Genomic DNA, 16,999 nt, shown 5'->3' with positions numbered 1-16,999 from the left:
ATCCCCACAAAAACCCCACAAAGGTCAGCAGCCTCAAAGATCAAAACTAGATAATATCACTCACAAAGATGAGAAAGAATCAACAACAAAAAAAATGCTGGTAGCTCAAAAAGACAGAGTGCCACTTCTCCCCCAAATGATCACAACACCTCTCCAGCAAGGGCACAGAACTGAGCAGAGGCTGAGATGGATGAATTAACAGAAGTAGGCTTGAGAAGGTGGGTAATAATGAACTTTGCTGAGCTAAAGGAACATGTTCTTACCCAATGCAAAGCAGCTAAGAACCATGATAAAACATTAAAGGAACTGGGCGCAAGGACTCATGCCTGTAATCCCAGCACTTTGGGAAGCCAAGGTGGTCAGATCACTAGAGGTCAGGAGTTCAAGGCCAGCCTGATGAACATAGTGAAACCTCATCTGTACTAAAATACAAAAATTAGCTGGGCGTGGTGACACATGTCTGTAATCACAGCTACTCAGGAGGCTAAGGCATGAGAATCACTTGAATCTGGGAGGCAGAGGTTGCAGTGAGCCAAGATCATGCCACTGCACTCCAACCTGGGCAACAGAGCAAGACTCTGTCAAAAAAAAAAAAAAGAGAGAGAGAGAGAAAAAAAGTTACAGGAGCTGTTAACCAGAATAACCAGTTTAGAGAGGAACATAAATGACCTGACGAAGCTGAAAAACACAACATGAGAACTTCACAATGCAACCACAAGTATCATTAACCAAATAGACCAAGCAGAGGAAAGAATTTCAAAGCTTGAAGACTATCTTGCTAAGGCAAGACAGGCAGATAAGATTAGAGAGAAAAGAAAAGGAATGAACAAGACCTCTGAGAACTATGGGATTATGTAAAAAGACAGAACCTATGACCGATTGGGGTACTTGAAAGAGATGGGGAGAATAGAACCAAGTTGGAAAACATACTTCAGGATATCATTCAGGAGAACTTACCAAACCTAACAAGACAGGCCAACATTCAAATTCAGGAAATCCAGAGAACACCAGCAAGATACTCCATGAGAAGATCAACACCAAGAAACACAGTCATCAGATTCTCTAAGGTCGAAATGCAGGAAAAAATGTTAAAGGTACCTGGAGAGAAAGGCCAGGTCCCCTATGAAGGGAAGCCCATCAAACTAACTGCAGACCTCTCAGCAGAAACCCTACAAACCAGAAGAGATTAGTGGACAATATCAAACATTCTTAAAAGAATTTCCAACCCAGAATTTCATTCTGCCAAATTAAGCTTCATAAGCAAAGGAGAAATAAAATCCTTTTCAGACAAGCAAATTCCGAGGGACTTCATCACCACCAGGCCTGCCTTGCAAGAGCTCCTGAAGGAAGCACTAAATATGTAAAAGAAAAACTGTTACCAGCCACTGCAAAAACATACTGAAGTACAAAGACCAATGACACTGTGAAGCAACTACATCAACAAGTCTGCAAAACATCATGAAGTTTTGCAAAAGTCAGCCAACATCATGATGACAGGATCAAATTCACACAAAACAATATTAATCTTAAATGTAAATGGACTAAATGTCCCAATTAAAAGACACAGAATGCAAGCTGAATTGAGTCAAGATCCATCAGTGTGCTATACTCAAGAGACTCATCTCTTGCAGACACAGATAGGCTTCAAATAAAGGGATGGAAGAAAATTTACTAAGAAAATGGAAAGTCGAAAAAAGCATCCTATTTTCTGACAAAACAGACTTTACACTAACCAAGATCAAAAAAGACAAGGAAGGGCATTACATAATGGTAGAGGGATCAATTCAACAAGAAGACTTAACTATCCTAAACGTATATGCACAAAATACAGGACCACCCTGATTCATAAAACAAACCCTTAGACATCTACAAAGGGGCTTAGACTCCCACAAAATAATAGTGGGAGACTTTAACACCACATTGTCAATATTAGACAGATCATCAAGACAGAAAATTAACCAGGATATTCAGGACTTGAACTGAATAAAGCTCTGGATCAAGCGGACATGATAGATATCTATAGAACTCTCCATCCAGAAAACAACAGAATATATATTCTTCTTGGTGCCACATGGCACTTACCCTAAAATCAATTACATAATTGGAAGTAAAACACTCGACATAAAACACAAAATAACTGAAATCATAACAAACAGTATCTCACAATACAGTACAATCAAATTAGAACTCAAGATAAAGAAACTCACTCAAAACCACACAACTACATGGAAATTGAACAACCTGCTCCTGAATGACTCCTGGATAAATAATGAAATTAAGGAGGAAATCAAGAAGTTCTTTGAAGCCAATGGGAGCACAGAGACAATGCACCACAATCTCTGGGACACAGCTAAAGCAGTGTTAAGAGGCAAATTTATAGCACTAAATGCCCAAAAAGCTAGATGCAGGGGTCTGTCCCTCAGACCATGACCCAGCGATGGATGAATAAAGTACACTGACACACAGATATTCTGCTTTGCCAGTTCAGCTGAGTGTCTGGGCCACTATTTGCAACCATGGCCTCGACTTGCCAGCGAGACTCACATTTATTCAGTAAAGATTAATTGACGAAGGTCATGAGTAAACACACCTGTGGGTAATTAACCTGGTCACCCCCCCCGCCCCCCCCACCCCGACCCCAGAGAGAGACATCATGCACCAGCAAATGATCAAAGGTTGTTCTTAAGACCACATGAGTAAATAAGCTTGTTAGGTAAACTCCCCACATCCCTTTGTACTCACTTTAAGCTATTTACTTAAGGTGAGGATCAGGTTGCCTTCAGCTATAATCCATACTAAAGCTATGCAAACCTCATGAACCCCCACAGCTAGAAAGATCTCAAATCGACAACTTAACATCACAATTAAAAGAACCAGAGAACTAAGAGAAAACAAACTCCAAAGCTAACAGAAAACAAAAAATTACTAAGATCATAGAGTGGAATTGAAGGAGATAGAGACCACACACACAACAACAACAACAACAACAACAACAAAACCTTCAAAAAATCAATGAATACATGAGCTGGTTCTTTGAAAAAAAATTAATAAAATAGACCACTAGCTAGACTAATAAAGAAGAAAAGAGAAAAATCAAATAGACACAATAAAAATTGATAAAGGGGATATCACCACTGACCCCACAGAAATACAAACAACCATCAGAGAATACTATAAACACCTGTATGCAAATAAACTAGAAAATCTAGAAAAAATGGTTAAATTCCTGGACACATACACCCTCTCAAGTCTAAACCAGGAAGAAGTCGAATCCCTGAATAGACCAATAATAAGTTCTGAAATTGAGGCAGAAATACTTAGCTTACCCATCAGTAAAAGCCCAGGACCAGACGGATTTACAGCTGAATTCTACTGGAGGTACAAAGAGATGGTACCATTTCTTCTGAAACTATTCCAAACAATTGAAAAGGAGAGACTTCTACCTAACTCATTTTATGAAGCCAGAATCATCCTGATACCAAAACCTGGCACAGATACAACAAAAAAGGGAAAACTTCAGGCCAATATTCTTGATGAATATCAATGCAAAAATCCTCAATAAAATACTGGCAAACCAAATCCAGCAGCACATTAAAAAGCTTATCCACTGTGATCAAGTTGGTGTCATCCCCAGGATGCAAGGCTAGTCAACATATGCAAATTAGTAAACGTAATTCATCACATAAGCAGAACTAAAGATAAAAACCACATGATTATCTCAATAGACACAGAAAAGGCCTTTGATAAAATTCAATGCTGATTCATGTTAAAAACTCTCAATAAACTTGGTATTGATAGAACATACCTCAAAATAAAAAGATCCATTTATAACAAACCCACTGCCAATATCATACTTAATGGGCAAAAGCTGCAAGCATTCCCCTTGAAAACTGGCACAAGACAAGGATGTCCTCTCTCACCACTCCTATTCACCATGGTATTGGATGTTCTGGCCAGGGAAATCAGTCAAGAAAAAGAAATAAAGGGTATTCAAATTGGAAAAGAGGAAGTCAAAATGTCTCTGTTTGCAGATGACATGATCCTATATCTAGAAAACCCCATCATTTAAGCCTGAAAGCTTATTAAGCTGATAAGCCACTTTAACAAAGTCTCAGGATACAAAGTCAATGTGCAAAAATCAAAAGCATTCCTATAAACCAACAACAGACAAGCAGAGAGTCAAATCACGAATGAACTCCCATTCACAATTGCTACAAAGAGAATAAAATACCTAGCAATACAACTTAGAAGGGATGTGAAGAAACTCTTGAAAAAGAACTATAAGTCATTGCTCTAGGAAATAAGAGAGGACACAAACAAATGGAAAAACATTCCATGCTCATGGATAGGAAGAATTAATATCATGAAAATGGCTGTACTGCCCAAAGTAATTTGTAGATTCAATGCTATTCCCATGAAACTACCACTGACATTCTTCACAGAGTTAGAAGAAAAACTACTTTAAAATTCATGTGGAACCAAAAAAGAGCCTGTATAACCAAGACAATCCTAAGCAAAATGAACAAACCTGGAGGCATCATGCTACCTGATGTCAAACAATACAACAAGGCTACAAGTAACCAAAACAGCATGATACTGATACAAAAACAGAAACATAGACCAATGGAATAGAATAGAGATCTCAGAAATAAGACCATACACCTATAGTCAGCTGATCTTCAACAAACCTGACAAAAACAAGCAATGGGGGAAGGATTCCCTATTTAATAAAAGGTGCTGGGTAAACTGGCTAGCCATATGCAGAAAATTGAAACTGGACTCATTATACAAAAATTATACCTTATACAAAAATTAACTCAAGATGGATTAAAGACTTAAGTGTAAAACCCAGAACCATAAAAAGTCTAGAAGGAAACCTAGGCAGTACCATTCAGGACATAGGCACAGGCAAAGATTTCATGATTAAAACATCAAAAGCAATTGCAACTAAAGCAAGAATTGACTAATGGAATCTAATTAAACTATAGAGCTTTTGCAAAGCAAGAGAAACTATCATCAGAGTGAACAGACAACATACAGAATGGGAAAAAATTTTTGCAATCTATTCATCTGACAAGGCCTAATACCCAAAATCTGCAAGGAACTTAAACAAATTTACAAGAAAAAAAAAAAAAAAAAAAACCATTAAAACGTGGGCAAAGGACATGAACATACACTTCTCAAAAGAAGACATTTATGCAGCCAACAAACATATGAAAAAAGATACAACATCACTGATCATTAGAGAAATGCAAATGAAAACCACAATAAGATACCATCTGACGCAAGTCAGAGTGGTGGGTTTTAAGAAGTCAAGAAACAACAGACGCTGGCAAGGCTGTGGATAGGAACCTTTTTACACTGTTGGTGGGAATGTAAATTAGTTCAACCATTGTGGAAGACAGTGTGGTGATTCCTCAAAGACCTAGAACCAGAAATACCATTTGACCCAGGGATCCCAGTACTGGGTATATACCCAAAGGAATATAAATCACCTAGAATCAGAAATACCATTTGACCCAGCAATCCCATTACTGGGCATATGCCCAAAGGAAAATAAATCATTCTATTATAAAGATACATGCACAGGTAGCTTCACAATAGCTAAGACATGGAATCAACCCAAATCCCCATCAATGATAGACTGGATAAAGAAAATGTGGTACACATACACCATGGAATACTATGCAGCCATAAAAAGGAACAAGACAATTTCCTTTGCAGGGACATGGATGGAGCTGGAAGTCATTATAGTTAGTAAACTAATACAGGAACAGAAAACCATACACCACTTGTTCTCACTTATAAGTGGGAGCTGAACAATGAGAACACACGGACACAAGGAGGAGAACAACACACACTGGAGCCTGTGGGGGCGGGACAGAGAGGGAGAGCATCAGGATAAACAGCCAATGTATGTGGAGTTTAATAGCTAGGTGATGGGTTGATAGGTGGAGCAAATCACCATAGCACACGTTTACTTATGTAACAAACCTGCAAGTCCCGCACATGTATCCTGGAACTTAAAATTAAATTAAATTTAAAAAAAAGATATTCTTCCTGAGAAAATGTGAGGCATAAGTAAATAAAATAATTATTACTATAACCAACATTGCGAAGTTTAAAAATATAATAATTGATTGTTGTCTTTGGCTGGTGCCATGAGAGCACTCTAGGATTCCCATGCAAACAGAGTTATAGTCCCTACTTGGTGGCTGCTTTTAGCTGACTGGGAACATTTTAAAAATAAGTTCTCAACACTGCAACAGCTTTTCAACTATACTTGTGTTTAGAGTTGGCCAAAATATAGACCATGGCAAAATCAGCCTCTCTCTAACAGGGCAAGGTGAGCCAGGAAGGGAACGGCTCCAGGTAGGGAGGCATTCTGATCTAAGTATGAAGAACAAACCATTTTACTGTGCACCTACATCTGGTTTAAAACAAGGGTGCCAACTAGAGAGATGGAGATCTTTGTAAGTTTCTCCCTACCCATGCCCACCCCTCACAGCATTACAGTATTAACCATCACATCAGCACTCAAATATTTCTCATATCTGCTTGTCAGAATATTTAGCCTCTAATTCTCTTTTCTCCCTTACCTCATTTTCCCTAGAAACTTTTGCCTTTGGAATCTATTTTCCTCTTTGAACAGGCACATGCCACAAGTCTTTTCTGTAAGAGTAGTCAACACAGGTGAGGTAATAGGTGAGGCTTACAACTAAAATCGTTTCAGTCCAGGCAACTCCCTGTTAAACACAGAGTGGTCCACAGCACTCTTAGAATGGAGGGCCTGCCCCATGTCAAACTTTCAAATGGGCAATATTTTCAGCACCCCTCAAGTTTCACTGGGCCAATTGGCTCATTCCTGCATGTAACATATTTTATGTTAATATCCCAACATAAAATACATTGGTATGTAAAATATTTTATGTTAATATATTTTATATTGTCTATCTTCTCCGTTCTCTGCCCTGAAGGAACTCAGTCTCTCAGAAAGACAAGTTAATAATGCTAATTCCACGTGGTATGTTCCCTGAATCAGATAAGAGAGGAAAAGTGTTTCATGCAGCCTGGGAGTAACAGGGAGAAAGAAGTCTTCCCTGAGGTGAGCTCTGAGCTGCTTCTGCAGAACAAGCATGAGCAGACTCAGTGTGGGGAAAATGGCCATGGATGCATTCCTGGCAGGAAGAACTGCTGTGTGAAGTCAGGGACCCCAAACAGAGGGACCAGCTGGAGCTGTGGCAGAGGAACATAAATTGTGAAGATGTCATTTTAATATGGACACATATCAGTTCCCAGAATTAATACTTTTATAATTTCTTATGCCTGTCTTTACTGCAATCTCTGAACATAAATTGTGAAGATTTCATGGACATTTATCAGTTCCCAAAAATAATACTCTTATAATTTCTTACACCTGTCTTACTTTAATCTCTTAATCCTGTTATCTTCATAAGCTGAGGATGTTCGTCACCTCAGGACCACTATTGTACAAATTGATTGTAGAACATGTGTGTTTGAACAATATGAAATCTGATTGTAAAACATGGGTGTTTGAACAATATGAAATCAGCACATCTTGGAAACAAACAGAATAACAGTGATTTTAGGGAACAAGGGAAGACAACCAACTGACTCCCTGCAGGTCGGGCAGAATAGAGCCATATTTTTCTTTTTCCAGAGAGCCCATAAACAGACATGCAAGTAGGAAAGATATCGCTAAATTCTTCTCCTAGCAAGGAATATTAAATATTAAGACCCTAGGAAAAGAACTGCATTCCTGGGGGGAAATCTATAAACAGCTGCTCTGGGAGTGTCTGTCTTATGCAGTTGAGATAAGGACTCAAGACTGCATGTCTTGCCTCTGTTTCCCTCCTGAGCTTATATATTTCTGAGCCCCTACCCTTTCTACCAGAATGCCCAGGTAAAACACAACAAAATTTAACAATGTATGAACCCCAAATATCCAAGACAGGTCTCAGTTAATTTAGAAAGTTTATTTTGCCAAGGTTGAGGACACACTCCCATGGCACAGCCTCAGGAGGTCCTGATGACATGATAGAGCACAGTTCGGTTTTATACATTTTAGGGAGACATGAGACATCAATCAGGCAAATACACCCTGGTCTCCTGCAGTACCCTCAGGCTTATTAGGGTGGGGAAAAGATCCTGCCCTGGTAAATTTGAGGTCAGATAGGTTCTCTACTTTCAAACCCCGTTTTCTGTTGTTTAAGATGTTTATCAAGCCAATATGTGCACAGCTGAACATAGACCCTCATCAGTAATTCTAATTTTGCCCTTTGCCTTGTGATCTTTATTGCACTTTAAAGCATGTGATCTTTGTGATCTACTCCCTGTTCGTACACCCCCTCCCCTTTTAAAGTCCTTAATAAAAATCTTCTGGTTTTGCGGCTCAGGCAGACATCACGGACCTACCGGTATGTGATGTCACCCCTGGAGGCTCAGCTGTAAAATTCCTCTCTTTGTACTCTCTCTTTATTTCTCAGGCCGGCCAACACTTAGGGAAAATAGAAAGGATCTATGTTGAAATATTGGGGGCTGGTTCCCCCAATAAAGAACAGTGTACACAAAGCCCATTTGGGTTCCTGCCTCTGTAGACTTTGTGCTGCACCTTCATAAAACACAATCCACTCATGTTCTAATTGTATTGGGACTGGACTGGTAGGCACTAATTTAATAAACTGAGGTCATTCTATTTAGTTTTATCTAACTGGTAAGCTGTCGGGAAATCTACCTTTGGGGGACCTCTAGGTTTGTTTCAAACCATGCATGTAGGCAGCTGCCTCTTGTACTTATTCCTGGGGCTCACACTCCAGGTGACATAGATAGATGAATCTTAAGATCTATGTCATTACTCTTGGAAATCATTTGCACAAAATATCATGCATGTCTCTCATAGCATATGTAATCATTAGCACTCCGTAGCATTTGTGGTTAAATGAGGGCTCTTAGTAAGAAGTTAGTAGACAGGAATTTTTTTAAGTATTTTTAGCTGGAGTCATGTTGAAGGTTTTCTTTTTTTTTCTATTTTAAAATACATGCATAAAACAGTCAGAATTGCACTGTTACTGTTTTTTGGTGTTTTAATACTCTGATGAAGAATCACAGGAGAAGACCAACAGTTATGTAAATTAATCAGAAGGAGCAGCAAAACAAGATAGATTTTAAACATAACTCTGAGTTTCTCCACTTCATTGTCTAGAGCAAGCTTGTCCAACCCACAACCTGCAGGTCACATGTGGTCCGGGATGGCTTTGAATGTGGCCCAAAGCAAATTCGTAAACTTTCTTAAAACATTACGAGATTTTTTCTGAATTTTTTTTTAGGTCATAAGCTATTGTTAGTGTTAGTGTATTTTATGTGTGGCCCAGGGACGCCAAAAGATTGGACATCCCTGGTCTGGAGTTTGACAATAAAACTGTGCTGTGTCATTTGTTGTGGCTACTGTGTTGCCTGAAACAAAAGGCAGAACACATGAATGCTTTTTTTTTTTTTTTTTTTTTTTTTGAGACGGAGTCTCGCTCTGTCGCCCAGACTGGAGTGCAGTGGCCGGATCTCAGCTCACTGCAATGCCTCCCGGGTTTACGCCATTCTCCTGCCTCAGCCTCCCGAGTAGCTGGGACTACAGGCGCCCGCCACCTCGCCCGGCTAGTTTTTTGTATTTTTTAGTAGAGACGGGGTTTCACCGTGTTAGCCAGGATGGTCTCGATCTCCTGACCTCGTGATCCGCCCGTCTCGGCCTCCCAAAGTGCTGGGATTACAGGCTTGAGCCACCGCGCCCGGCCATGAATGCTTTTATATTGCATTTGAAAAGGGTCTGTGATTTGAATTTTGGTCAGACATGGCCAACTTTATATAATAGCAAGAACAAGGGCTGTGTGATACACCCCTTCATGCATCCTGTGAAGTAGCTTATTGAACTTCAGGGCACAATTGAATATACAGGCTAACAAAGAACATACCAGGATGTTTCAGTTATATTGGTACCTAATTGTTTTTGATAAACATTTATATAAATTAAACCTACATCACCTTAACATTTCATTGAATAAAACAAAACTTTATAAACATTATCTGTGAAACATGTCTAAGCAAAGGAATACATTTACAAAATAATGTAGTGGCTGAACATCCAGGTATCCTCAACATTGTTCTAATGTTTCTCTCTCCCTTTGGGGCCAGACGCATCAATGTCAGACCTATTCTGCACCTGGGTTAGAACATGTGCTGCAGCAGCGAGGCTTCCAGAGGCCTTGGCTCACTGTGGGTTGAAGGCCTCCCATCTGTCCTGCCGGGTTCACTGCCTCCCAGATAAGGAGGTCTGTGTCCTGCCTGTTCATCTGGACAGGAAGCTCTCAGTTACTTGCTTATATCAGTATCTCAGTGAGCGTCTCTCTTTGGAAACTGTGAGGTCCAATAGAAAACCTATCCATTTCTCAGCTCTCACATCCTTTTCTTCCCACACTACTCTCATTCCCTTTGCCTACCACACACAAAACACTCCCTGTCCTTCATAAAAACAAACAGACCAACATAAACAAGAAAATTCACTTGACCTTGTCTCTCTCTTCCAACTTCTTAGAGGTGGAATTTGCACTCTGCCACTTCAAGCTCTGACATGTGGCCCCCCTCCTTTCTCTTGAAGAACAAACGATACTCTCTTCTGGGCTCCTGAGTCTTTGGTGGATGTATTCCTCTGTCTCTTCCCTCCTATTCCCCCAGGACCACTGTGTAGCACAGCTGCAAGGGGGCACATTTCCCAGCACACTTTGGAGTTGTGCAGTACACAGCCTATACAACCACTGGTGACCATCTTGGCTTTTGTTCTTCTTTATGTTTGCTTGACTGTGGAGTGTTCCAGAATTCTTCCCTTTGGGAAATCTCATTTCTTCTTTTCAACCTAATTAATGTATACCATTATTAGCCCAATGACTTTCAGAACTGCATGTCTTGCCTCCGTTTCCCTCCTGAGCTTATATATTTCTACCTTTCTACCAGAATGCCCAGGTAAAACACAATAAAATTTAACAATGTATGAACCCCAAATATCCAAGACAGGTCTCAGTTAATTTAGAAAGTTTATTTTGCCAAGGTTGAGGACACACTCCCATGGCACAGCCTCAGGAGGTCCTGATGACATGATAGAGCACAGTTCAGTTTTATACATTTTAGGGAGACATGAGACATCAATCAGTTTATGTAAGATGAATATTGATTTGGTCTGGAAAGGTGGGACAACTTGAAGCAAAGGAGAACAACTTGAAGTGGGGAGGTGGCTTCCAGGTCATAGGTAGATAAGAAACAAATGATTGCATTCTTTTGAGTTTCTGATTAGCCTCTCCAAAGGAGGCAATCGGATACAGATTTATCTCAGTGAGAAGAGGGGTGACTTTAAGTAGAATGGGAGGCTCAAAGTCTGGTCCTAATGCTTGGTCCTAAGCAGTTCCCAGCTTGACCTTTCCCTTTAGCTTAGTGATTTGGGGGGCCCCAGGATTTATTTTGGTTTCACACTCTCAATGATTCAATTTTTTTCTCCTCTTTTCCACTCATTTCTCTGTCTTTGTTGCCCATCTAGTTGACAAACGAGGACATTCACCATCCCTTTTCACTCCATAAATACAGAAGCAGAATTGGTCCTTCTAACACCAGACTTGTACTGTCATTCAACTTTTCCCATGTGTAGTAGCTCTCCAACTAGCACAGGGACCACAGCTTTGCTGCCTCAGGTTGCAGCTACTCCCCACAAAGCTATTATTCCATAATACATCCACCCCTTCACTTCATTTATAGAATCTACAGTAGGGTTGAAAGGCAGTGTTTAGTGTAGGGAACACTGTTCTAATAATTTAATCAGCATATGCCATCTAAGTACAAGCTGTTGTAGGATATCCTGGCCCCACTGACCTTCTAAAGCAATTTGTCCATTTGTTTTTCTTTTCTTTTTTTTTAATACTTTTAAGTTCTAGGGTACATGTGCACAACATGCAGGTTTCTTGAAGGATGACTCCCAAGTCTCCAGGGTACATTACACCTCGGCCAGTGGTGCTGGCCTTTACTCCTCTACCTCCTCAAGCTGTCTCCTCCACATTGTCCCTGCGTCCACTCTCCTGCTTGGGCTCCATCCACACTCACCTGCCCTTCCTTCCAGAACAGCCTCTTCCAGCCCCTCTCCACAGGATCACACTGGCCTGAGTCAGGAGGTCAGTGACAGCCACTTTCAGTTTCATTTCTCTCCCCAACAAGTCAACCACTGGGGGAAGTTTGAATGTTTACACAGTTCATCTGGGTCCCATTGCGCTTCCCCTCAACAATGCCAGGTGGGTGAAGGTCCAAAGAGATCAGGCCTGTTCATTACTGCCAAGTGATCATTCAAAGCCAGCAAGTTATGTCAGTTACAAACAAGCTACAAAAAATTTTGTAACAAAGGTAAAAGTAACCCCTATTAAGTTGTATTTTATATATATATATATAAATTATAAAATTTTATATATAGCTTATAAAACTTTATATATAATTCAAATTATAAAATTATATATATGTGTATTTGCTGCCTCAGATTGCAGCTGCTCCCTATTATTCCATAACATCACTTTTTATTTATATATATTAAAATATATATATATATATATAAATGAATGGAAATTGGAAAGAGCTGAAGGAATTCTATTTTCTTCTTGAACAAGGTGAAATTTTTATCAGCTGGACACACTTTTTCATGACTGAGCTTAAGACATTTTCCAATTCCCCACCCCCATCTTGTTCCTCGAGTTTTGTATTATTTGGACAGCAAAGAAAGCTTTCCACATAAATAAAATGCCTTTAAATTAAATGCTTAGAATTTCACATTGTAAATACTTTTGTATTTATGACTTTTAGGAAAATCCTCAATCATTAAAACAGCCCTAAGCTTAAAAAGTATTCTAATATAATCAAGGTGGTTTTTAGAGCATGTTCAATTTGCAGTCACTGAGTCCATTTCTTAACTAGTAACTAAGCAAATTAGGAAAGTGCAACCTAATGATCCTGGGATAGGATAGAGTCAAATCACACTCACCATATACTGCTTCTGATTACTGAACAGGCTCCCTAAAGATACTGTGTTCGTTACTGGACATTTTTTTTTTTGTTTGCAAATTCTAATTCTGAAAGATTTGTTTTACTAAAATCCACAGCATAAAGAGTGAAATTTTCTCAATGGCAACAGGCTTTTTGGTAAATGCTATTAGTTTAGAAACACAATGATATCTTTATAGGAGGAATGAAATTAAAATTTGGAGAGACAGTTTTGCATTTGTCTAAACTTAAAACCCTGATCAACTATAACCAGTCTTTAAAATAATACAGTTTTCTTATCTATGATTTAGGAAAATATTTTCTGCATTCAGGTTAAAATTTTGAAACATGTAAAACGGGAAAAAATCCATTTTAACAATACTACTAATTTTAACAATACTACTAATTAGCATTTACTAAGCATGTTGGTCATTTGCAGAGCTAAATATATTATTTACATCATTTCCATGTTATAGTGACAATAAACATACATAAGGGTGGTTTAACAAAAACTACTGGTCTACTGCTGGGAAGAAATTCACTCAGCTTCCATTTGCCTTAGTTTTCAAAACTTAATTGGTTTTTTCTTTTCCATAATTGTTATTGTCACCTTTCATGATATTGTTGACATAAAATGCAACCCTACATCAAGGACTTTTAGCCCCAGAGGAGTAGAGGACCAATTTTTACAGGTTTTACATATACTTCTCAGCTTTTATACCATTTCTCTAGTGGAAGTCACACACTGAAGGGCAAAAAGCAACCTACAAATACGCATGGTTGGGCTTGTGTATTTTTGCCTTTCCATTTCTAAAAATGTAATTAGCTGCTAATATTGAAAAGCTAGGGAATGTCACTTTTGGCTTCTATATTTTCTTGAAACTATGGCCCAAATCCCCAAAGGCCATCAATTAGCTAAGTAACTGGTTGCCTCATTAGCAAGAGCTGCCTCTGCCTTCATTACCATCCCCAGATACTCTAAGCTTCAGGCTAGTTGCTATTCATCACACAGTAGTCTGTCTTTCATCTACCCCACTTCCCTCAAATTATTTACTGGCAGATTCCCAGAGATATTTAAGTTAGTAATTCCTGTCCTGAATTGCAAACATGATACTAATAGCGAAAACTTCCATAGTGTTTACTAGAGCTAGACAATTTCCTAGGTACTTAAAATGCATTAATTCATTAAATCTTCAAAATAACCAATAAGGTGAACACTGCATTAGTCTGTTCTCACACCCTGTGATAAAAAAAAATACCCGAAACTGGGTAATTTACGAAGAGAAGAGGTTTAATTGGCTCATGGTTCGAAAAGCTGTACAGGAAGTATAGCAACTTTTGCTGGGCTTCTGGGGAGGCCTCAGGAAACTTACAATCATGGCAGACGGCAAAGGAGGAGCGAAACTTCACATGGCCGGAGCAAAAGGAAGACAGAGGCAAGAAGAGTTACATACTTTTAAACAACCAGATCTTGTGATACTTCACTCTCACCATGACAATACCAAGGGAGGTGGTGTTAAACCATGAGAATCCGCCCCTACGACCCAATCACCTCCCACCAGGTCCCACCTCCAACATTGGGAGTTACAGTTCAACATGAGATTTGGGTGGGGACACAGATCCAAACCATATCAAACACTATTAGCATCTCCATTTAAGATTAGGAAACTGAGACACCAAGAAGTTCAGAATTTGTCCAAGGCAACAAACACATTTTGTAAGTGGTGGCACGAGACTCCCAGACAGGGATCTGGCCAAGGGCCTGAGAATCCACCATTAAGCTTTATTTTTAAACACAGTGGAGGATTCTGCATGACAATACTGACAACATCATTTCAATTCTGCTCATTACATTTAGAAGTGTGCGTCTAATGGGTGCTAATCTCTTCTTTGAAACACCTAGGAAACAAAATTTAGGTCGAGTTGTACCTCAGGTAGCTCCAAGACACTTGATTAGACAAGCAGCCCCTTCTCTAAGGCTTTGCTGCTATCTACCAAAAAACTGTCATTACAAAAGGACAAATGGCTGGTTCTCAGTCTGAAGGCACCTGCAGAACTGTGCTGTTCACATAGCAATAAGCAGTGCTCTCAAGTTCAAGAATCTTTTTAGTTATTACAGTAAGACTTATTTTGATATGTGCATGCATATAAAATTAATGAAATGCTTTACAGAAATGAAAATCTATGGATAATGTCATTTTCTATGTAAATACCATCAAATTGGACTTTTTATTACCAAGTCCTCATTTCATGATTATGACTGACAAATGTGTGGCAATGATCCTCTTAAACATATCTCAAAATTCCAGAAATTTTAAGCTATTTCCCTCTGCCCAAGAATGGACTTGAAACACCACAAGCAGTTTTGTCTTCCATGAACACGACACAACCCACAAAACATTTATTATAGAGCAGGAAACCTCTTTAGGCTGCATCTTTCAGCATTTTTCCTTTTCTTCTATTTTTTCTTACATTTTTGAATTTGTTGTTGTTGTTTTCTTTTTAAATAGACCCTAGAAACAGATCCTTTTCTTCTTTTGTGATTTACCCTTCTAATTATCTAATTATGACTTAATCTAAATAAATTAAAATGTTTGGGTTTATTACCTCAATATTAAAGATGAGAAGACAGGATTTGAACTCAGACCTGTTTGACTCCCAAATTCTGGTTTGCCCTACTACCCTGTAATGCCTCCTAGATGCCGATTAGTCTAAGCAGTTGCTCCACAAGGCTTTTAAGCATTCAAGAACTCAACTGGACCATTTGAGGGTCTGTTCTAGGGACCGACAGTGCTTCAAGTGCTGAGGGCTCAGGACTTCACCCTCCCAGGAGGTACACACAGTACAAAGCCTAACAATTTGTCAGCATATAATCAATTGAAACCACACCCTAAAGTTAAATTAGTTCCTTCCAAATGGGGCTGACATGTACTGACCAATTAAGAGGCCCAAAGATTTGGGAGCAGAGGATGAAAAGGAACAAATTGACGTATGCAGGAAAATTACTGAAGGAAGGTTGAAGATGAGAATTCTCAATCGTAAGTTCTGGAAGATGCTGGAAGAGAACTGAATCCAAAACAAATATATTTATGTCAACTCATCATTGCTCACATTTTTCTAGTCTAATAGAGCAGAACCATGAAACGGTTTGAAAAGTGAGAAGCCTCTTCTAAGTATACAAGCAGGGAGAGCATTAGGAATCGTAAATTAAAAGGACACAGGTCCTAGCAGAGAAGCAATGAAGCATTGTGGAACAGGGTTTCCGGGGAATTTGTGTGAACTTACAGAACTGTGGTCTGCTGTGGTATCTGAGGAATGTGGTCCAGCATCAAGTGCACGCAGCGGACGGTGCTCTTAAAGCAAAGGCACCGGCTGGGGCAAGGCAACCCTGGTAGGCACCACCTGGCCAGGAGAAAGAGAGTGGTCCAGCAGAACAGTCTCGGCTCCATCGCTCCATTCACTGCTGGCCACGCGAAGCAGCAGCCGGAGGGACAGCAGCAGCTGCAGCTGCAGCAGCAAACGCTGTGGTGGTGATGGTGGCTGCTGGGCTGAGCCAAGTTTGGGAGCAGTGGTGGAAAGCGGCTCCCAGGGAAAGGACACCCCTCTGACCAATCCAGGGGGAGGGATATCACATTACAGGGCTGAGGGCACAAGCGGCTCTAGGAGGCACTAGACTCCCAGAGGCGAGGACTGAGAAGCTTGTCAATGCAAAAGCCTCTTTATAAAACACCCTGTGTTTTAGGCAGCATAATGAAAACAAACTTTCCCAAAGTTGCTTCCACTGCACATTTGATGAAAACCCCAGTCTCTTGGCCCCTAGCTGTCCCTTTGAAGCCCAAGTTGATTAATAATGTATTCAAACAATGCAGAATAGCTTTTCTTCTTTTTCATCTGGTAACATTACCAAACCCTAAAGGGCAGGCAG

The 16,999-nt window shown here is 39.7% G+C and overlaps 1 protein-coding gene across 1 annotated transcript in view; it reads right to left on the bottom strand.

Moving 5' to 3' along the window:
• The window catches only part of PXDNL (peroxidasin like), a 513,952-nt gene extending 497,182 nt beyond the window's left edge, over positions 1–16,770 (bottom strand). The window contains exon 1 of the mRNA XM_030937395.1: positions 16,360–16,770. Coding sequence (XP_030793255.1) covers positions 16,360–16,523 — 164 coding nt within the window. The 5' untranslated portion in view covers positions 16,524–16,770. The remainder of the gene's footprint in view (positions 1–16,359) is intronic.
• Positions 16,771–16,999: the final 229 nt, after the last annotated feature.

Source organism: Rhinopithecus roxellana, chromosome 9, assembly GCF_007565055.1.
Source record: "Rhinopithecus roxellana isolate Shanxi Qingling chromosome 9, ASM756505v1, whole genome shotgun sequence".
Classification (NCBI taxonomy): Eukaryota; Metazoa; Chordata; class Mammalia; order Primates; family Cercopithecidae; genus Rhinopithecus; species Rhinopithecus roxellana.
This window is presented reverse-complemented; position numbering and strand designations above follow the sequence as displayed.